Source organism: Trichomycterus rosablanca, chromosome 3, assembly GCF_030014385.1.
Source record: "Trichomycterus rosablanca isolate fTriRos1 chromosome 3, fTriRos1.hap1, whole genome shotgun sequence".
Lineage (NCBI taxonomy): Eukaryota > Metazoa > Chordata > Actinopteri > Siluriformes > Trichomycteridae > Trichomycterus > Trichomycterus rosablanca.
Window position 1 is genome coordinate 4,846,594 of NC_085990.1, and position 23,367 is coordinate 4,869,960.

The following is a 23,367-nucleotide window of genomic DNA, read 5'->3' on the forward strand; positions in this document are numbered from 1 at the left end:
ACATCAGATTTACAAATACTACTCCACACAACCCACCCGTTACAGATATTTAAACCATTAACAAAGCCATATTTAGCTATAGAGATGCATATCAGCCAGTATTATGTTTAGTTGTGTTGTGTCTGGATAGCTGGACAAGTCCATTGGCCGTCTGCGGCAGCTGAAGAGGCAGCTGGAGGAGGTGGAGGAGGAGAACTCTCGCACCAACGCTCAGCGCAGGAAACTACAGCGAGAAATGGAGGAAATGGGGGACAGCATGGCGAGCATGTCTCGGGAACTCAACACTCTGCGCTCGCAGCTCAGGTAACACCGCAGTTCTGGCTCTGTGGGCCAACATGTGAGATAGTGTGAGTGTGTATGAGACATTGTTTTAGCTTTAACTGATTTGTTATAGCTTTAACTCATTGCTTATTTTAATTTAGTTATGTCAGACTCTGTTAACCACAAGGCCAAAGCGCCCCCTAGTGGTCACCGATCTTACAGTGAGGAGAAGTCGAGATTCAATAGGCTTGAGTAAACAATACAATAAACACAGTGCAGATAAAATGCAGTACAATAAATACAAGGCACAGTTTTGGACCTAAAAGTGCAGGTACAGGACCAAAAGACAAGTGTGTCATTGGTCAGTACACATACTGAGAAAATTTAAAATTAGTAAAAAAATGTACAGCATATTTTGATATATAAGCAATAGTGTGTGGTTTAAGGGACAGTTGTAGCCTAGTGGTTAAGGTACTGGTCCAGTAATCAAAAGGTTGCCGGTTCAGGCCTCACTACTGCCAGCTTGGCACTGCTGGGCCCTTGAGCAAGGCCCTTAACGCTCAATTGCTTGGATTATATACTGTCACAACTGTAAGTCTGCTAAAAGCCGAAAATGTAAATGTAAATCTAAGCAAGGCATTTAATCCTCATGGCTCCAGGGGCGCCGTACGACAGCTGACCCTGCACTCTGACCCCGACTTCTAAAGTACTTAGGATATGCAGAAAATTATTTATCTATTTTACTAAGATTTTAACATCATGTTTTACACACTTTGGTAGTAACTGGTTACACAAGATTCATCAGTTCTAGTCATTAATAGGAAACACAATCGTGGACAATTTTGTATCTCCAATTCAACTCACTGGCATGTCTTTGGACTGTGGGAGGAAACCGGAGCTCCCAGAGGAAACCCACACAGACATGATGAGAACATGCACACCACACAGAAAGGACCCAGACCGCCCCACCTAGGAATCAAACCCAGGACCTTTTTGCTGTAAGGGGACAGTGCTACCCACCGAGCCACCATGCCGCTCGCATTTTATTGTACCATATACGTGTATACGCATATATGACAACTAAAAGGATTCCATCTGCCCTGGGTTTGTATGGACAGTGACCTCTTCACTGGGCCTCTGACCACACCTTGTGCAAATGAAATATAATAGTAATATACATTTGGAAGCCAAAATTGATGCCAAAACTTTTCTTTTATTACTGACCTTTTACTTTCCTATAGTACAATAATTTTTAGGTTTTATTATTATTTCTGTTCAAAATTATGATCAAATTTTATTTCATTATAAATATCAGCATTTTTATTTGTAATTTATGTGTAAAATAGGCGAACCGTGACTAAAAAAGGTTGAGAGTTTCCGTTGTACGTTCATTCATTTGCTTGCTTTATTGTGCGTTTATTTTTCTGTTGTTCCATAACTAACATGTTTGCATGTGTGTGTTCGTGTGTGTATCTGTATCCTTCACCCACTCAGCAGCACAGAACGACCCACAGGCGACAAGTAGGTTTAAACTGCATATGTGTGTCTGTTTGGGCGTATAATCTGGGTTTGTGCTTTTCAGCCCTGTCCTCTCTAGTGCTTTTTGGATTAAAGGTGACATTCTTGCTCTTTCCGTCCTAGCTCCCTCTGCTTCTGTGTTCTCAATCGTTACTGAATACAGACGCTATTTACTACGATTTAAACTCCTGATTTTTCACCTGTTGGATTCCCACTTTCATAGCACTTGGTTTTTAACCCCTGTTTTCCACCCACAATCTAACCAGTATATTAAGTGTATGAGAAATGACAGTATCACATCCCAGACTATGGGGAAAAGTAAGCAGTCATGTTAACTGGAAAACCTGTGGTGTTTATGGATCGGTTAGGTATCAGCATTATTATTATTATTATGATTATTATTATTATTATTATTATTTAGCTGGCACTTTTATTCAGAGAAACTTATAAGTGCTTTGAAATTCTTCTTCTTCTTCTTCTTATTATTATTATTATTATAAGTAATAATACTTATAACATTTAATATATCATTTAATTACATCTTATATATCATTTATGTATATTATATATATATATATATATATATATATATATATATATATATTATATATTATATATATATTATGCGTTTTTCTCCTATTTTCTCCCAATGTAGCGTAGTCAATTTGTCTTCCGCTGCTGGGGGATCCCCAATTTGCTCACGCCTCCTCCGACCCCCGCACAGCCCTTAACAGAACCCTTTTCCACCCATGCACTCTGCACAGGCGCCTCTATCCACCAATCAGGGTCCTTTCACAGCGTTTAAAGACCCCGCCCACATATTTAGTTCATCCCTCCCTGCAGGCACTGCCAATTATGCCCGCTAGATGGCACCCAGCCGACCGGTGGCAACACCAAGTTTCGAACCAAGGAGTTCAGAATCTCGGCGCTGGTGTGCTAGCGGAATATCCCGCTGCGCCACCTGGGTGCCCATATATCATTTTTTATTTTATTTTATTTTCATGTTTCACCACTGCTTTATCCTTGTCCGGTCTTGTCTCAGCCGAAATCATTGGACGCAACATAGTAATACACTCCAGACAGGACCGTCAGCCATCCTCCAAACCCCGACATAGATGCCTGACCGGCCGATCGCATTACTGTGGATTCAAACACTGGATCCCAGCGGCATTGGGCAAGTGTGCTAACCAAACGCCCACAATGATAGTAGTTTTAGCACTTTTTGTCTGTATGGGATAGATGTTTTAGTTTTAGAGGCTTGAAATGTATTACAATTTGTCAAAATCAAAATAATATAATAGACGCAGTTTAGATTACATAACAGGGTTTGGGTGCAAATTCATTTTCTTTTTCATTCGGTGTCTTAAATCTTTTATTTAGCCAATTTTTTCATGCAACGCAGTCAGGTCTAGTTGGACCTTTTCTCTCTTGTAATCGAGCAGAGCCACCGTTGTCACATGCCCATTCAGCACACGTTCAATGTGATCGTTTCTTATCACCTGCCACCACTTACAGAGCACAGTATCGAATGCAGAGCCACTGCAGCAGCGATAAGGAACCCTGCTTTGACCACTATCCCTCCCCCTTCAGACACAAAGCTAATCATGTGTCTGTGTAAGTACTGGCCCGTCGATAGCACAGCTGGAATGAGAACTCAAGCATTTTCAGATTGCCGTGTTAGGCTGCTGCGCCACCCGAGCAGCATTCATCCTGAATCTTAATTTCCTCTCTCTTTCTCTCTTTTAGACGCGCTCCACTCCCTCTGTCGGTGCGCGGGAGCCGAAGAGCTCTGGTGGATGACCTCTCTCAGGAGAACTCTGATGTAGAAGATCTCCCCACCTCACCTACGCCCTCCAGTGGCCTTCCAGGAACCCCTGTACCCCCTGATAGTGCCCAGGGCCCTCCTCCTCCCTACAGCCTCACAGATACTGAGTAAGCGGAGTGGAGAGTGGTGGGCAAGCGGTGGAAGGACAGACGAACGGAACGGATCTATAAATGGGCACAGCGCAGGCTGTACTGAGTACAATACCTCTGCAACAAAGACTGGAATAGCTAATAAAGATGCACATGAGCTCACGGAGAGGAGATAATACTAGTACTAGTACTACTGAATAATGTTTAAGGACTAAATGTAACTTATTTGAGTGTAAAACAGGCTGCTTTTTCTGCGTTTGGAGGAAAATCGCATCGATAGTATATCAGAAAAGTCACAGTGCAGTGTATATCAGGCTTCATGTGTCTGTCTCTTGATTCATAGGCCTTTAATGACTTGTGCGATCGTGTTATGACGGCTAAATCAAACCTAAGCGCTCTTTTGCTAGACCATAAGCCATGTATTTAAGGGCAATCTACATGCTTATTAAGGCAATCACAAAATGATTGATGATCACTACACATTTTAAAGGCAAACAATGGCACTAATTCTCATTGGCTGGGCTTGCATGAATGATTCTGCTGCAGTTTTACTTTCTGGCTTTCTCTCTCACACACACAAATTAGTTTTATATTGGTTGTATTGGGAATTTTAAACATTTTAAACATGTGTTACTTTTCAAACTGAAGGAATTGGAAGCTTGCGTTCACACCGGCCGAGTCATCATCGCCTGTTGGTGTTTCTAAAGGTGACCTTTGGTTGCCAGTCCTTTTTGCACAAATCAGATCTGTTTTAAAATAAAAATCCTAATGGACATTGCTTGCTATGAATTTCATCCCTGCATAGTCCATCACTATGAAAAGAAACTGCTATTGTTATTTGCAATCGCTGCCGCCTATTTTCCGGATATGAGACACCACAACAATGTGTTTCTCTTTCATCTCTAGTAGAAATTATTATATAGGAACCAATAAAAAAGCATACGGTGGGCGTGTATCGCTCATTGCTTAGATCCCTTTGGAATCAGCACATCGCCAGTTCCGCCCACTGTGCCTCGCCAACGTTCGTGCTGCCTCCTGTCTTTGAAAATCGCCGCTCAGGTGGTGCAGCGGTAAAACACACAAGCACACCAGAGCTGGGATTTCGAATACATCGTATCGAATCTCAGTTCTGCCAACCGGCTGGGCTGGGCGGCTATATGAACAACGTTTGGCTGTACCTCATAACTGGTGCAATTACGATCTCTGCTGGCTGATTGATGGCGTCTGCACAGAGTCAAAGAATAATGCCAATCAGAGTGTGGCTCTCCGTACACAAGGCTTATGGCATGTGAACTCGACTCGTGCAGGTGAAAAAATGCAGTCGGCTACTGCACATGTGTCGTAGGGGACGTGTGTCAGTTCGCTCTCCTCAATCAGGGGCAGGGGTCAGCACCAGTAGAGAGGAAGCATGGCACTGTCTATTTGCGGAAATGAGACACCACGACAGTGTGCTTCTCTTCCATCTCTAGTAGGAACTATTATTTAGGAACCAATAAAGGAGCCTATGACGGAAATATATGTTTTGTTTGTTGCTGAATTCCTATTTGTTATTTCGCCCACTTCGCCAAGTTTGTGCTGCTTCCCGTTGTCTAAAATCACCAACTCTAATTGAAAATGTATGATACACAGTCGCTTTGCCGGTGTGAACGCAGGGTGAGTTAATATGAAACGACTCTACATACGTATTTCTGCACAGATTGCACCTGCAAGTCAAATAAAAGTGTGAGAGAAAAAAATATGTGAATCTACTGTGAAATAGCTACAAATATGAGCCAGGCATGCTAGCTTTTACATTTTCTGTATAAAAGAAAGAAAAATAAGAAGGTAGGACAGTTTTTTTAGTTTAAAAAAATAAGATTTAAACAAAAAAAATGCATCGAAGATAATCGAACACATAAGAAAAAAAAATAAACACGTTCATGCAAATCACTGTAATCAGTGAATAATCACATTGGTCAGTAATCACATTCATCGTGGGCTGAGTTTATCACTGTTATTGTACAGTTGACATTATTAACTGGGGAAAACCCCTGAAACAAATAAATGATTGATTTCATAAACAACATTTAGTGCTTTTGGATAACAATTCAGCATCTTGTTACATGATAAGAAGCTTACACACTTGACCCTTTAAAGCAAAGGTCAGCTATTAATTCAGAAGTAAATTTAATCATGAGTCATGAAGTCATGTAGATTTGGATTTTTAATCATTCTTCGTCACATCACTTCCAATTTATAAAGTTTAAATGTAATATTAAGTTATTCTCCTCCAATTATGATTAATGATTAGGAAGTAGTTCATTCAAGGGAGAGATTGAGATGATTTGGGCATGTGCAGGAGAGGAACGAGAGTTCTGTCTGGAGAAGGGTGCTGAGGATGGAGCCGCCATACCAAACAACCTTATTTGCTGTAATCTTCTGGTGGCGTCTCCATCTCCTTGGTATGTGGCTTCTCATAGCCGTCATATAAAGGGTTAAGTATGGCAGAGACTCTTCGCTTCGCACGTGCCAAACAGCACTCACGTCTGTTCGGTCAGCGGTTTGGCTCAGTATGTATCTTTATGTTCAAAATTTTCCATCACATCCATCTCTAGAAAGTCTGTAATGGTTTGTATTTGGATGCTCACATTAGTTACAGTGGGGCCAAAAAGTATGTAGTCAGCCACTGATTGTACAAGTTCTCCTACTTAGAAAGATGAGAGAGGTCTGTAATTTTCATCATAGCTACACTTCAACTATGAGAGACAAAATGAGAAAAAAAATCCAGGAAATCACATTGTAGGATTTTTAAAGAATTTATTTGTAAATTATGGTGGAAAATAAGTATTTGGTCAATAACAAAAGTTTAACTCAATACTTTGTAACATAACCTTTGTTGGCAATGACAGAGGTGAAACGTTTCCTGTAAGTCTTCACCAGGTTTGCACACACTGTAGCTGGTATTTTGGCCCATTCCTCCATGCAGATCTCCTCTAGAGCAGTGATGTTTTGGGGCTGTCGCTGGGCAACACGGACTTTCAACTCCCTCCACAAATTTTCTATGGGGTTGAGGTCTGGAGACTGGCTAGGCCACTCCAGGACCTTGAAATGCTTTTAACGGAGCCACTCCATCGTTGCCCGAGCGGTGTGTTTGGGATCATTGTCATGCTGGAAGACCCAGCCACGTTCCATCTTCAATGCTCTCACTGATGGAAGGAGGTTTTGGCTTAAAATCTCATGATACATGGCCCCGTTCATTCTTCCCTTAACACGGATCAGTCGTCCTGTCCCCTTTGCAGAAAAACAGCCCCAAAGCATGATGTTTCCACCCCCATGCTTCACAGTAGGTATGGTGTTCTTGGGTTTTTCTTCTTCCTCCAAACACGACGAAATGAGTTTTTACCAAAAAGTTCCATTTTGGTTTCATCTGACCACATGATATTCTCCCAATCCTCTTCTGGATCATCCATATGCTCTCTGGCAAGCTTCAGATGGGCCTGGACATGTACTGGCTTAAGCAGGGGGACACGCCTGGCACTGCAGGATTTGAGTCCCTCTCGGCGTAGTGTGTTACTGATGGTCCCTTTGTTACTTTGGTCCCAGCTCTCTGCAGGTCATTCATCAGGTCCCTCCGTGTAGTTCTGGGATTTTTGCTCACCGTTCTCATGATCATTTTGACCCCACGGGATGAGATCTTTACCCCAAGGGAGATTATCAATGGTCTTGTATGTCTTCCATTTTCTTACAATTGCTCCCACAGTTGATTTATTCACACCAACCTGCTTGCCTATTGTAGATTCACTTTTCCTAGTCTGGTGCAGGTCTACAATTTTCTTCCTGGTGTCCTTCGACAGCTCTTTGGTCTTGGCCATGGTTGAGTTTGGAGTCTGACTGTTTGAGGCTGTGGACAGGTGTCTTTTATACAGATAACGAGGTCAAACAGGTGCCATTAATAAAGGTAACGAGTGGAGGACAGAAGAGCTTCTTAAAGAATAAGTTACAGGTCTGTGAGAGCCAGAAATCTTGCTTGTTTGTTATTGACCAAATACTTATTTTCCACCATAATTTACAAATAAATTCTTTAAAAATCCTACAATGTGATTTCCTGGATTTTTTTTCTCATTTTGTCTCTCATAGTTGAAGTGTACCTATGATGAAAATTACAGACCTCTCTCATCTTTCTAAGTAGGAGAACTTGCACAATCAGTGGCCGACTAAATACTTTTTGGCCCCACTGTATGTATTAATTTCCCCAAAATGCAGTGAACCCTTCAGAAAATACTAATTAAACATTACAGGGTGGTACTTCTGTCCAGCACCAGGACGATTGGTGTGGTGGCTCCATCCTCAGCACCCTTCTCCCTATAGAACTCTCATCCCTCTTCTGCACATGCCCAAACCATCTCAACCTCTCCCTCGAATGAACTCGTTCCTAATCTTGTCCGTTCCGGTCACTCCTTACAAGAATCCCCCTTTTGTCATTTTGTCTTTAGGTCAGTGCGACCACCTCCAAGCCGACAACAGAGCAGCGGTGTTAAAATGAAATGCAGCCTGAGAGTGGCATATAAAGCTGTTAATGAGTATCCATATCACTGACCATGTACCTTTCCTAAATAAAATAAACGTACTGTTCATATTAATAGTTATGAAGAAACAAAACACACAAACTGTCTATTATTACGTTGGTAAAAACTGGAAGGACAGTTTGAGTCACAGCTTTCCTCTTGTTAGAAGTTATTTTTAACATATTTAAAGATCAAGATCACCCACATTTACAAGGGGGGCTCATGCCCAAAATTTAAATACCACTGACCTAAAAAGTTCTAAAAAGGTGGGCCACACTCTAACGTGCACAGACCTAAGGCTGTTAACCACCGCTCAGCGAGGTGTGATCATCGTTCTCACCGGACTAAGAGCATCGTCTCTTTGCGCTGGTTCTCTTTTATACACCTCGATTAGAGAAGCTGCTGTTTTTGTAACGTTTAATCTGTTTTAAATTCCATTTTAGAAACGTTCATATCTTTAAAACCTGTCGCTGTTACAGGTTTGCAGACTTTAGATGTAAAATCTACTGAATTCTACTTTTGTTTGGTCACCGATCAGTAACAAGGTACCAGATTTAGATTTAGGACTAGGACCAAACAACCTACCACAATCTTGCACCTTTAATTTATGACTTATATGTTTGTGGGAATTTAGCTGTACTATGGATGGCACCTTTGACCTCCTTCTTGCTTTGTGTTTTTGCTAATGCTGTTTCTTTGTGCAATAACAGTTTTTTAGATGCACTGGTGCTGTAAACGCAGGTGAACTACAGGTAGCTGCTGTATGTTTACCAGCTGTACTTATCTTTCAGGACCCAAACCTGCAATCATGTTTCGCTGGTATTTTTCATTATAAGCTCTCATCAGTATTGTGGGAGAGGATTTTCACTGACAAAAAATATTAGCATGAAATAGCCGTGTGCTAAAATGCTTTTTTTTTCCTTTACAGTAAGTTTTTTTTTTTAATATGGACATGCTGTTTTAAACTTATTTAAAGATGCCATAACATTAAAACCACCTGCTTGTTTCTACACTCACTGTCAATTTTATCAGCTCCACTTGCCATATAGAAGCACTTTGTAGTTCTACAATTACTGACTGTAGTCTATCTGTTTCTCTACATACCCTTTTAGCCTGCTTTCACCCTGTTCTTCAATGGTCAGGACCCCCACAGTTCAGGTATTATTTGAGTGGTGGATGATTCTCAGCACTGCAGTGACACTGACATGGTGGTGGTGTGTTAGTGTGTGTTGTGCTGGTATGAGTGGATCAGACACAGCAGCACTGCTGGAGTTTTTAAATACCCTGTCCACTCACTGTCCACTCTATTAGACACTCCTACCTGGTTGGTCCACCTTGCAGATGTAAAGTCAGAGACGATCGCTCATCTATTGCTGCTGTTTGAGTTGGTCATCTTCTAGACGTTCATCAGTGGTTACAGGACGCTGCCCATGGGGTGCTGTTGGCTGGATATTTTTGGTTGGTGGACTATTCTCAGTCCAGCAGTGACAGTGAGGTGTTTAAACCTCACTACTCCAGCGCTGCTGTGTCTAATCCACTCATACCAGCACAACACACACTAACACACCACCACCATGTCAGTGTCACTGCACTGCTGAGAATGATCCACCACCCAAATAATACCTGCTCTGTGGTGGTCCTGTGGGGGGTCCTGACCATTGAAGAACAGGGTGAAAAGGGCTAACAAACATGCAGAGAAACAGATGGACTACAGTCAGTAATTGTAGAACTACAAAGTGCTTCTATAGGTTAAGTGGAGCTGATAAAATGGACAGTGTGTGTAGAAACAAGGAGGTGGTTTTAATGTTATGACTGATCAGTGTATATATACACACTGCTCATTAGTACACAATAAGATGCTCTTGACCCTGAAAAAAAACACTCAGATTTACACTCGTAGTTTTATTCAGGCAAAACAAAGCAACAGTGATTTAAATTAAAAGCATCATTAATTTAAGGTATTTTAACACTGTTTAATAACTAGACAAGAGTAAGAAGAGAAAGACGACCCGGTCCACATCTAATTATGGACAAAGAGAAAACCAGTCACTTGTATTTAGCCATGTCAGGACTGCTGTCTAGAACACACGATTGTTTTGTGCCTCTGTGTTTTTTTTTTACTGTTTTATTTGCTTTTTGTTTTCATTTGGCTATATTAATAAATCTGACTGGAGTCAATTTTAATACACCAAATGTTGTTTGTGTTGTGACTTAATATGAGGCGGCTCGGTGGGTAGCACTGTCATCTCACAGCAAGAAGGTCCTGGGTTGGATTCCCAGGAGGAGAAGTCTGGAGTTTGCATGTTCTCCCACATGCGTCTACGTGGGTACAAAGACTTGCAGTCAGGTGAATTGGAGATACAAAACTGTCCATGCATGACTATGTTTGAAATTAAACTTGAACTGATGAATTTTGTGTAATGAGTAACTACCCGTCCTGTCATGAATGTAACCAAAGTGTGTAAAACATGACGTTAAAATCCTAATAAATAAATACATTGTGTTTTAATATACACTGACGAGGCATAACATTATGACCACTGAGAGGTGAAGTGAATAACACTGATTATCTCTTCATCACGGCACCTGTTAGTGGGGGGGGGATATATTAGGCAGCAAGTGAACATTTTATCCTCAAAGTTGATGTTAGAAGCAGAAAAAATGAACGAGCGTGAGGATCTGAGCGAGTTTGACGAGGGCCAAATTGTGATGGCTAGATGACTGGGTCAGAGCATCTCCAAAACTGCAGCTCTAGTGGGGTGTTCCCGGTCTGCAGTGGTCAGTATCTATCAAAAGTGGTCCAAGGAAGGAACAGTGGTAAACCGGCGACAGGGTTATGGGCGGCCAAGGCTCATTGATGCATGTGGGGAGCTACTGTAGCTCAAACTGCTGAAGAAGTTAATGCTGGTTCTGATAGAAAGGTGTCAGAATACACAGTGCAGCACAATTGCAGGGCTGTTTTGGCAGCAAATGGGGGACCAACACAATAGTAGGAAGGTGGTCATAATGTTATGCCTGATCTGTGTACATTTTAAGTGCTGAGGGTACTTACTGCACACATGAGCTCACACAATGGCTAAGAAATTGAACTTTCGATTTTCCCGTGACAGGGTGAATGCGCTACTCTAAAACTATAGCGCATTCGTTTGACTTTGTACAGCTCCTCCAACAGTACGTACACCCAGGTGACCTGACTGTACTGTCGGAGTCGTCGTCCGCTACTATGCTGCCGAACAGCCAGTCGTCGTTTAAGTGGGGAGTGGAAACCGGATAAGGGTTGAGATTTTGCACGGGGACGGGAAACGATTGCGCAACACCATCAAAACTGGGAAAACTCTGATCGTGATCAATGCTGGTATACGAACAGGAGTCTTTTGTGCAGTTGCTGTTGTTGATGCTATAGCAGTGTGCTGTGGCGTGTGAAAGGAATTCTGGATAATCTGGGTTTAAATCGAATTTTTCATCCATCAGTACACTATAAGGGTTGTTTTCCATGCTCTGTGTATGATCCTGATCCTCCTGTATTTGTTGTTCCCAATATGTAGTCTGGAACTGGTCTGAATGTCCATATTCTGCTTGGCTGTGGTTTGAAATGTCACCTGGCTGAAAGCTTTTCTTTATAGTCTCTGATTGGCTCCAAGAACCAGTGAGTGAATACTGATCAGCCTTGTTTATTAGTGCAGTCACTCCAGGCTGATGTTGGTAGACGTCCATTGTTGCTCCAGTTGGTTTTGTCTGATCTTTATTGCAGCTGGATCCAAAGTACGCTATATTGTTTTCTGAACCATTTTCAGAATTCAGAGTCCATTCCGAGTTCTCAGACAGTGACCTTATTTGCTGTAATCTTCCGGTGGCATCTCCGTCGCCTTGGTCTTCATATAAGGTGTTAAGTATGGCAGGGCTATCTCGAAAAAAGCTCTGAGACTCTTCGCTTCGCACATGCCAAACAGCACCCACGTTTTGGCTCGGTATGTATCCTCCTGTTCCTTCTGAGAAATCTAGAAAATCAAAATTTTCCATCACGTCCATCTCTAGAGAGTCTGTAATGTTTGGTATTTGGACGCTCTTTTCACTGTTCGGTTGCACATTGAAATCAAATGAATCCAAGGACAAGGGGGATTCTAATGAAGCAAGCGATATATCAAAACATGACAGTCCCAAAAACTTTTCCTGTTCTTCGTTAGGGCATTTGAGGATTTGTGTGTTTGAATTCTGGTTTATTTCTTCAATAATTTGAGGTGAAGTAATTACACTGTCTTCAAGAAAGACTTTATGTGAAATAGCAGGTCCAGCATGAAGTTGTTCCCATTCAGAGGTGAAGTCTGAGTTATCCTGGGCCAGTCTACCTAACAAGTGTTCTTCACGTATCCAGGATTGACTGTCTGTTTTACTGTTTAAATTATTTGAATGTTTAATATTTAAGTGGCTTTTACTGGAGTTATCCACCAGAATGTGTAATTTTCTGGTATCGTCATCATTGTCCTTGTCCTGATGTTTTGTAGGTGTCTTGGTTTCACCAGCTGCAGAGAAATATGGATATCTGGATTAGCATGTAACCAAAAACCAAGAGACTTTGCTTGTTTTAAGCAAGACTAATCCTACACAAGAAGCCAGTGCTTGACTGGTCAGCGTGTACCTGGCTGACAAAAAGCATTCTCCTTATCAGCATGTGGTCCAAGCAACATTTTGGTCCACATGTCTAGCTCATAATGTCTTTAGCCAATCATTTTTTATTATGTAGAATTTTGAACACATTGGCGTATAAATGGTAAATACCACAGGGCAGTGGTGGCCTAGTGGGTAGAGCTTTGGGCTATCAACTGAAAGGTTGAGAGTTCAAATCCCAGCTCTGCCATGCAGCCACTGTTGGGCCGTTGAGCAAGGCCCTTAACCCTCTCTTTTCCAGGGGCGCTGTACAATGACTGACCCTGCGCTCTGACCCCAGATTACAAACAAGCTGGGATACGTGAAGAAAGAATTTCTTTGTACTGTACACATGTATATGTATAAATGACAAATAAAGGCGTTCTATTCTATTCTAAATGTTTTGCAGAAGGAACTGCCCCATACTTTTATTTATTCAAGGTATAACAATGCACTGATGATAATATCCTAAACAAACAGGAGTCTATGCTAACCCTGTCTTTATAACATTGCCATTGGACATCACATTCCCAAACCATGGGCAATAATATGGATTTGGTCTCTCTTTAAGCCTAAAACAGCCTCTGTTCTGCCTACAAGATTTTAAAGTCTGTTTGGGGGAATTTGTGACAGATGATTTAAAGAATGTTTGTAATTTTAAAATAGTCAGACACTGATGTTGCATTAGAAATCCTGGTTTGCAATAATTGTTCTAATTTATCCCAAAGCTTTTCAGTGGAGTTGAGGTCAGGGCTCTGTGCAAGCCACTGTAGTTTTCACTTGTTTAACACTTAACAGATTTTGCTTTTTGCACTGGGGTACAGTCATTTTGGAACTGGAGTCACTACCTCAGACTGTTGCTATAGAACTGGAAGTGTAGAATTCATTTTATACATGTTAGCAAGGGCGCTTGGGCGCTCTCGAGGACTGCCAAAGAATTGTTGGCTCGACTGGATTAATGAGTACATGTGAATTCCAAACGTTACTCTGAAAGACGTTGTGGATCGCAGAGGTGGAGGAAGGCATGCAAACAAAAGGAAACAAACAATACTTGTGCCAATGCGGGATTAGTGCTAGAAAAGAGAGCAAAGGCACATGGGTAGCGCAGTGGTCTTTCAGACCAGACAGCCTGGTTCGAGTCTCAATTGCGGTGCATTTGGCCGGCTGAGGGGGGTGAACAAAGCCCCCTATCCATTGTATTCCTGCCTATTGTTTCATGGTAGAACTGGACCCACCGCAACCCTGGCATATTAGCAGATGACTGACCACATAGTGCACTTACTTAATTAATGTATTTATTAGTTCAGTCTCATTAATGATTTTACCCTGGTCAGGGTCCTGCTGGGCCCATTGCTACCTGGAAGACACTGGATAAAAGGCAGAAAAACACTATGGACATGACAGCAATACGTTCAGTTATAGCAACTGACTAAATCTTTAGAATGAGTAATATGGTACCACTCATCCTGAGCTGCGATTGTACTCTGATCAGGGTCTTGGTGGGCTCATTGCTACCCGAAAGACACTGGATAAAAGGCAGGAAAACGTGATGCCAGTACATTCAGTCATGGCAACTGACAATATTTAAAACAATTCATATGGTACCACACATCCTGAGTTGCTGATGCTATATCAGCCTCCTGTCTTCTGACTTTTTCATTCTTTGACACTTTGTGTTGCCGCTTATGTGATCAGAAAGTTTATCCATGATTCTAATCATCAAAACCACTACAGTGTTTATTCAACTGAAACAGATTTATTACCATTGTTGGTGTTTTTCTCAGGTTCTCTAGTCTGTGATGACTTGTGTGCGTCTGATGGCCTCTGTGTTTCTGACTCCACAGTAAAAAGAGCAGAAGCCAGCTGTTGATTGGCTGCCTCTATTTCTGCAAACTTCCTGAGTAAATAAACAAACATGTGTTACTAAGCAAAACACTTTCCAAATACAGTACATTTCTAAATCTGAGTCTTTTTCACACATCTACCTCTGGATCATGTTGTGGAGGAACCGGCGGTGGTTGACCTGTCTTTTGGACGGCTTGTTTTTTCTAGGTTTTTGCAGGGTTCGCATCATGTAGCCAGCTGCTGATGTTACAAACGTAAAGAGGTCTCGACCCCATGGCGCTCCTCGTTCCAGTCCTGGATCGAATACGGTGTTGGATGGTCGCATATCTTAGAGCAGAAAAGAACAGGAAAAAATTTTATAATAATTTGGGGGTAGAGGCATGAAGGTGGGGGCATCACGGTGGCGCAGTGGGAAGTGCTGTTGTCTCACAGCAGGAAGGGCCTGGGTTCGATTCCACGACTGGACAGCCAGGGTCCTTTCTGTGTGGCCAATTTGAGATTCTAAAAACTGCCCTATGTGTGTTTGTGTGTGTGTGTGTGTGTGTGTTTGTGTGTGTGTGTTTGTTTGTGTGTTTGTGTGTGTTTGTGTGTGTGTCTCTGCCCTGTGATGGACTGGCGACCTGTCAGGAAGGTTGGACCCCGACCAGGATATAGTAATGGTAAAACTAACATAAAATTTAGTAACATATGTATATGTTCCTTAAAAGCTAAATAGCATTGTTACATACACCGATCAGGCATAACATTATGACCACCTCCTTGTTTCTACACTCACTCTCCATGTTATCACTCACTTATCCACTTATCATGTAGAAGCACTTGTAGTTCTACAATTACTGACTGTAGTCAGTACATCTGTTTCTCTGCATGCTTTGTTAGCCCCCTTTCATGCTGTTCTTCAATGGTCAGGACCCCCACAGGACCACCACAGAGCAGGTATTATTTAGGTGGTGGATCATTCTCAGCACTGCAGTGACACTGACATGGTGGTGGTGTGTTAGTGTGTGTTGTGCTGGTATGAGTGGATCAGACACAGCAGCGCTGCTGGAGTTTTTAAACACCTCACTGTCACTGCTGGACTAAGAGTAGTCCACTAACCAAAAATATCCAACCACTAGCATCCCGTGGGCAGCATCCTGTGACCACTGATGAAGGTCTAGAAGATGACCAACTCAAACAGCAGCAATAGATGAGCGATCGTCTCTGACTTTACATCTACTGTCATCCACCTGAATAATACCTGCTCTGTGGCAGTCCTGTGGGGGTCCTGACCATTGAAGAACAGCATGAAAGGAGGTTAAAAAGGTATGCAGAGAAACAGATGGACTACAGTCAGTAATTGTAGAACTACAAAGTGCTTCTATATGGTAAGTGGAGCTGATAAAATGGACAGTGAACGTAGAAACAAGGAGGTGGTTTTAATGTTATGGCTGATCTGTGTATAGTGCAGTGTACAGTGTAGTGTTTAACTCCTTAAAAAAATGCTCATCTTTGATTTAAATGACTGGCATTGCAAGTGTGTTCACTAACATTAGTTTTAAGTTGAAAATATCCCATATAAATAACTTAACTTGATTTAAATCTGTCAGATAATACAGTGAACTTCACAACAATCATGCAATTTATACAGCACATTATTAGCAGGTGCTTTTCAAATAACAACATTAAAGACAAAAGCATTTAAAGAAAAACATTTAAATATATAAATCAGTACAATAATCATCCACTTAAACATGAGGTTAAAATACCATTTTTACATCGCTACTCTTTACTCACCTGCTCCAAGCATCTGCTGTCACTGCAATCACCGCTAACAGCGACTAAACATTGTGGCTGCAATATACAGACATATATTAATACACCCTTACACAATGACTCAGTGAATGGACGAGCGAGGGAGAGTGACGACGGGCGTGCGAGGACACTGAAGAATAGACTCGAAGGAAGCCCATTCTTCATCTTTTCAAATTAAGGACAGCAGCACATCTTCAACAAAGAGAACAGGTAGAGGGTATTGAGCCAAGAAAGGAAAGCGAAGCAATTATCTGCGATTCAAGTGCTTTAGCTTGAGCCGCCTCTGTACGCATTGTCAAAAGGACCAAAGAGCGGTTGTTAAGTGTTAGTGAACACAAGTCACCAGTTAAGAAGTGAACGAGGATTTAATTGATCAGTTTAATCTTTGGCCCTCATTAACACATTCTCCTGTCTGAGAGTTCTTCCTGTTGCTACAGACTGATTGTCCTCGCATTTCAACACAGATGTACAGCAATTATTTTTAACGTGTCCATGAAAAACAGGACATACGACTGTAATCGTTTATGAACTGGGTGTTGGGGATTTGTTTCCCCTCTCTTTCCTTCCCCTTGGTACAACAACCATGGTACTGAGGTTGGCACTTTGACCAGGACACATCTTCCATGTTTTATACAGAAATTTGGTTTGGCCTAGTGGTGCAGCTGGTACAGTGGGTGCTGCACAGCAACGTGGTTCATGTGAATCTACGTTTTATTAATCCTTACCTCCAGTCACTCTCTGTAAGGAGTCAGATGATCAAATGATTTCCTGCATAAGTTTCTTTATGTTCACTGTTTCACTGTTTCATGTACTTTGTAATGGGTGCAGTGAAGTCATAAGCAAGAGTTGCTCATAATTGCTAATTAGGAATTAGGAGACCATGCCACAAAGGTGAATGACCATAGAATTTTTTACCCCATCAAATAAATAATTTCAGTAGATGTATGTATAGTTTTAACCCAATTTATTGTCAGAGAACCCATAATAAAACCTACATATAACACAAATTTGTAGGGCTTTTTTTTCTTGAATAAGAATTAAAACAATTATTAAAACTCATAGATCGTCCTTGTTTTCCAAACAGAGCATTGTGCATCTTTGCAAAACATTTTTTAATAATCTATTTACACAGTATTTGTCCCACAATATTAATTGAATATCTGGGTTGTCATTTGGACAGTGGTCAACAGTGGTCTTCTCTATAAGGTGCAATATAACGTAGTAACATAAGCAGAGAGAAAAAGTCTTGTAGTCTATATTTAGCATGGACACACCCTGTCAGCTTCACAAATAGCTACTGAAGACCATGTGCTTTTGGGCTGCGTTTGGTTCAGCCACCTTGTATATGGAGTAACATGAATGTAGAAGAGCGTGCACTAGGTTTTTTTGGACAGTGAACTTACTCCATACTTGTGGAGGTTACAGTTAGGAGGAGCCCTAATCAAGTGTAGCATATCAACAGTGGTGTGTGTTATTGGATTTGGATTTTCGCAATTAACCAATAACAGTGATTAAGTGGTGAGTTGGATGTGTTTATATTGTGTTATTAAAATTTCAGTGACTCCTGCTCCTAGCTCCTGTGCCTCCCTTCATAGCATGTTGTTGTATGAATTTTAAAATTGACTTTGTTTGTATATTTTATATTTTTCATGTTAGTATATACATATAATATATATAATATAATATCCATTTCCAGCTTTACTCAAACACTTTTATGTACATACTGTACACAGCTCTAGTATCTAGCATGTGCTATTTTCTCACATTTTTGCATTGTGATAAAGGCTTATCATGCACAAACCCATGTTTATAGACCTTTGACCCTCTGAAAAACTCACTTCTACTGGTCAAGGCTTGAATGAAGCTCTGCCTTTATTGCTCTTTAAAGACAGAATACTAAGGTGAAGAGAAGATACCACCAACTCAAAGGTTTTCCAGCTTTAAGGTTAAGGTAAGTGATAGAATTCAAGAGAATTAACAAATCCCAGATTTCACAGAAAGTTCTAGTTTTTCTGGCAATGGGGTTAGTACTCTTCTACATGTAGTTGAATTAAATATAATTGTAGGTGTAAAAAGTATTAGTTCAGATATGGTACAAGTAGATTTACATCTACTTGTTATTAAGTCTATACCAGGTCTGACTGGTATATTGTTTGATTTTCTTTCTTTCCTGACGACAGCATGAATAAAATATGGACAATATTCAGATCCCACCCGTACATTAGCAATGTGCTGGGATACACAACCCTGTTTGCTTCGGCAGACTTGATTCAGCAAGGCGTGCTGGGAGGTGGACCTGGCAGTAGCACTCAACTCAGAGAAGATACATCAGAACAACAGACATTGGTCATGTCCAGTGATGCTGGATCAGATACTCAAGCTCAGAATTCACAATGTCATATTCGGAAGGACTCTGAATGCAGCAAGTACACGTCTGATGAAAAGGACTCCTTATTGACAGTCAAAAATTTTCCCATGCACAATTTTGACTGGGGCCAGACTGCTCGTATAGCATTGATTGGGCTGTGTTTCCATTCCAACTTTAACTACCACTGGCTGCGTGCGTTAGAAAGGCTGTTTCCTGGAGGAGGTACGAAGAGGATATCAATGAAAGTGTTTCTGGATCAGCTAGTAGCTGCGCCTGCGACTATTAGTGCATTCTACATAGGTAAGTACGTCTACTACATACAACACATTCTGATTCTTATTACATGTTGTGTTTATGTAATAGCACTGTAATAATTCACTGAGGCGCAGTGTGTCTGATTTACTGTTGGATGCATAACTTAATAATGAAATTGTTTGTTTGTTGTCTGTTTATTAGGATTTTAACATCATGTTTTACACTTTGGTTACATTCATGACAGGAAACGGTAGTTACTCATTACACAAGGTTCATCAGTTCATACGTTTATATCGAACACAGTCTTGGACAATTTAGTATCTCCAGTTCACCTCACTTGCACGTCTTGTGGGAGGACACCGGAGCACCCGAAGGAAACCCACGCAGACACGGGGAGAACATGCAACCTCCACACAGAAAGGACCCGGACCGCTCCACCTGGGGATCGAACCCAGGACCTTCTTGCTGTGAGGCGACAGTGCTACCCACTTAGCCACCGTGCCATCCCAATAAAGAAATTGATGAAAGAGATATGTTGAATTGCCTGTTTGTTAATATAATGGGACTGTTTGTTACATATAATGTCCTTGCATTCTTAAACTAAGGATTGAGCACGTTGGAAGGGAAGGAGGACCCATTTGAAGACTGGAGAAATAAATTCTGGACTTCATACAAGGTAAGTTTTGAATGGTAGGTGCACCTTAGGAAGTTGGAGCGTGCACCCCAGATTCAAAAACCTGTTAATTAAATTTTAAGCTAATATAAACACAAAAGAATATAATAAATACACAGCATAAAAGAATTAAAACAAGATTCTAATTTAAACTAAGAAAAAAAAGAGAAAAAATGACACGTCAATGCACCAGTTCCATTGGCAGCCTTAGAGCATAATATTACTATCACAATGCCTACCAGTAGATACAGAGTTGTTCAGTTTGAATACTTTACCTTTTCTCCTTCAAACCGCATCTGACCAGTGAACTTCCCCTAGAAAGCTTTTTATTTTGTCCATCTGATCAGCAGGCAGTCTTTTAAGGAGTGAATTAATTAACTGATTAACCTTTTTTTCTGGCAGACTGGAATTGTCTACTGGTCCATAATGCAGGTATGATAACCATCACTCATTTATCCATTTATCTGTCCATCTATAAAATTCAGGCTACGTGACCTGCACATGTTTTTTTATTACAGGCAGTGAATTTCTCTCTGGTTCCTCCAGTAGCACGCACAGTTTATGTTGGAGGGATTTCTCTCAGCTGGACTGTCTTTCTGTGTCATTTCAGACAGCAAAGAAATTAACCTCACATTATATTTCCACATAACGTCTATTATTTATGAATCATTAAATAAAGACGATTCAATTTCCCACATGGCTGCATCTCTTTAGTCTGATATGTTATAAAGAATATACTAAAACAGGTTGGGCTGATTCATTTAATTACACTGAAAATGCTTAGAGCGCTTTTTTAGTTTTAAAATTAATTGTTGCATCATCTTTTGTGAATGGAAACCAGTACCACTACCAGTAATTGATGTCAGCTTGTCAGAAAGTGCTTACAGACGGACTGCTGAACAGCATGATCAAATATTGTGACTAAATGGAAAGTGACTAATAGATTCAGACTGTTTTCTGCACTTCAGCACTATAGTTGGAAAAGAAGGCAGTGCCATCTCATTCATCTCCACTATTATTGACCATATATTTGTCACAATATATATTTAAAGACAAAGTACACAAAGGAAACCTGAGTAAAAACAGAACAAATTCTATAAATTGAACAAAGTCTGAACACCTACCTCCTGTCTACCACTTACCAACAAGGATGTGATGAAACCTGAAACCAGCAGTGGCCAAACATCTTAGCTGTGTGTCTGATTTAGTTCTACAGAGAATAAACATTTTCCTCAACAACATAAAAAACTAATATAAAAAAAACCATTTAGCTTTACAGTCATTAAAAACAAAGGTGAGCCAAACAGTTTATGGGGCATTTACCTTTTTAATGGTTTAAAGTGTTAATTGGTAAAAATCAAATACACAACACAGAAAGTGTGCAAAAAGTCAAGGGGTCTGGGTACTTCCTGAATCCACTGTAAATAACAGGGATGTCTTTTTAATATTCTTTGCAATTTCTTTAATATTGCATTACAAAGACTCATTTATACACAAGTACCTTGCACTGAGCTCCCACTGCCAATAAATTAACGTCTATGGAACAGCTCCACAAAGCCTGATTGACACAATGTAGAAATGACGACTTGATGTAAAAACACTATTTTGTGGTGCCAAAATGCCAAGTCTGATTCTGCACCAGTGTTAATTTTGACAGCAAATTTTGATTTAGTTTTAGTCATAGTCTTTTGACTAAAATGTAATTTAGTTTTAGTCATAATTTAGTCATCTGAATTGTTTTAGTTTTAGTCTAGTTTTAGTCGACTAATTATCATAAGAATATAGTCGACTAAAATACATATTTGTAAATAAATGTAAATGTTAGCGCAGTGGTTAAGCCTTGTGGTTAAGGTACTGGACTAGTAATCAAAAGGTCACTGGTTCAAGCCCCACCACTGCCAGGTTGCTGCAGTTGGGCCCTTGAGCAAGGCCCTTAACCCTCAATTGCTCAGACTGTATACTGTCTCACTACGGTGAGTCGCTTTGGATAAAGGTGTGTGCTAAAAGCCGAAAATGTAAAATGTAAATGTTCACCCATAGTTTATAGGTTTTGTGTGTGTTATGTGTGGTAATATGTGGCTTAAAATGATCATTTAAACATAAATAAAATAACAACTATATAATTATTATTATTAAGGCCTCTATAATAAAAAATAATAATTGGGCTTAACATATATTTAAACACTCTTCTATGCTAATGCTCAATTTCTGTTTTATCAACAGGACTCGCTAACTGCGAACCCCCACAAGCCCAAGTAGCAGTGTTGCCAACTCCTCAGTAAGGAAAGTAGCTATTGGCTGTCTTAAAAGTCGCTACATGACGTCATCGCCTTATTTGCATTTGGGATAGCGCATGTCGATAGTTTTTTATATTATTATAAATTATATGTAGTGATATTGGTCTGTATCTCAGACATATATTTCAAATTTATTTATTAGGCTTTTAATTAAATTTAATTTATTTTAGCCAGTATACAAAACATTTTGTAGTAAATAATATGCTAACCCTCTATGAGGAATATCTTCTAAGGTTTTGCCTCTGTGATTTATCTTACCCTGTTGGATAAAATCTCAGTGAGAAAACTATAGATCACACAGATTTTATCTATAGCTACAAAAAAACATGGAATAAGGAACAAATAATTAGAACAGGACTGACAAATGAAAAGCAACAAAATTGTTTTGCATATACAAACAGCTAAGTACAAGATAACATGATAAATGCTCAACATATTCACTCAGTAATTCACTTTATTAGACAAAACCTTTACTGTACCAGCTGAACTGCTAAAAAAAAAGCACAAAACTGAGAAATAACCGAATACATTTTGTGTTGTTGTAATGTTAAGGTCGCAGATGGTTATTTAAAAATGATTGGCTTCCCTAGATGTATGAAAAACGCTCTTAAATTACTGAACGCATGTATTAACGTGGTTAAATAAAACGTTAACACATAGCATTAGATAAACACCTGTTATTCAACTGTATGCAATCACGTATAGCTAATTTGAGCACCTTGCATAGTTCTGAAATAGAATACAAAATAAGTAACATAATAACAGCATTGCATACACTTAAACTTGAAACTTTTAAAGGAATTTAAACTAAAACCACACATACTAACCGCTCGCAGAGATAAATCAGGCAAAGGTATCACAAAGTTATAGTCAAAAACAGATGTGCGCATGCTCGGTAGGACAAATCGATAGGTAGGATAAATCAACAGAACAGTAACTGCAGAACGATAAGTGCTTTCACGCCCGAGTCTCCAATAACACCAGAAAAAGTCGCTAGATTTGTCGCTAGTCGCTAGAGGGGTCTGAAAACCCGCTAAATATAGCGACAAAGTCGTTAAGTTGGCAACACTGCCAAGTAGTACTGTATTCTGTATATTAAGTAAATGAAAAGCATGTAGTGTTCCAAATCAAGCACATTTTATAAAATAGTACACTAGAATGCTATCCAACACACAGTGTCATGTACATACTTCTTAGTAGCGGTTTGTGCTATTTAGGACAAAGCCCTCAGAAAAACCGTTGCGGTCACGTGTT

The 23,367-nt window shown here is 40.3% G+C and overlaps 3 protein-coding genes across 3 annotated transcripts in view; 2 read left to right on the forward strand and 1 right to left on the reverse strand.

Moving 5' to 3' along the window:
- The window catches only part of myh14 (myosin, heavy chain 14, non-muscle), a 56,769-nt gene extending 51,194 nt beyond the window's left edge, over positions 1–5,575 (forward strand). Inside the window, exons 43-44 of the mRNA XM_062992483.1 lie at positions 131–303; positions 3,526–5,575. Coding sequence (XP_062848553.1) covers positions 131–303; positions 3,526–3,715 — 363 coding nt within the window. The 3' untranslated portion in view covers positions 3,716–5,575. The remainder of the gene's footprint in view (positions 1–130; positions 304–3,525) is intronic.
- Positions 5,576–10,134: 4,559 nt separating this feature from the next.
- LOC134310192 (uncharacterized) lies at positions 10,135–16,582 on the reverse strand. The gene is made up of 4 exons (XM_062991726.1): positions 16,503–16,582; positions 14,867–15,053; positions 14,645–14,778; positions 10,135–12,757 (listed from the first exon to the last, which is right to left on the reverse strand). Exons 1-4 carry the CDS (start codon positions 16,513–16,515, stop codon positions 11,358–11,360), a joined length of 1,734 nt encoding a protein of 577 aa, XP_062847796.1. The 5' UTR covers positions 16,516–16,582; the 3' UTR covers positions 10,135–11,357.
- A 2,119-nt stretch (positions 16,583–18,701) lies between these two features.
- On the forward strand, positions 18,702–20,454 carry si:ch211-120k19.1 (uncharacterized protein LOC563199 homolog). The gene is made up of 4 exons (XM_062991727.1): positions 18,702–19,188; positions 19,749–19,819; positions 20,219–20,248; positions 20,335–20,454. The coding sequence occupies exons 1-4, from the start codon at positions 18,702–18,704 to the stop codon at positions 20,440–20,442; spliced, it is 696 nt and encodes a 231-aa protein (XP_062847797.1). The 3' UTR covers positions 20,443–20,454.
- Positions 20,455–23,367: the final 2,913 nt, after the last annotated feature.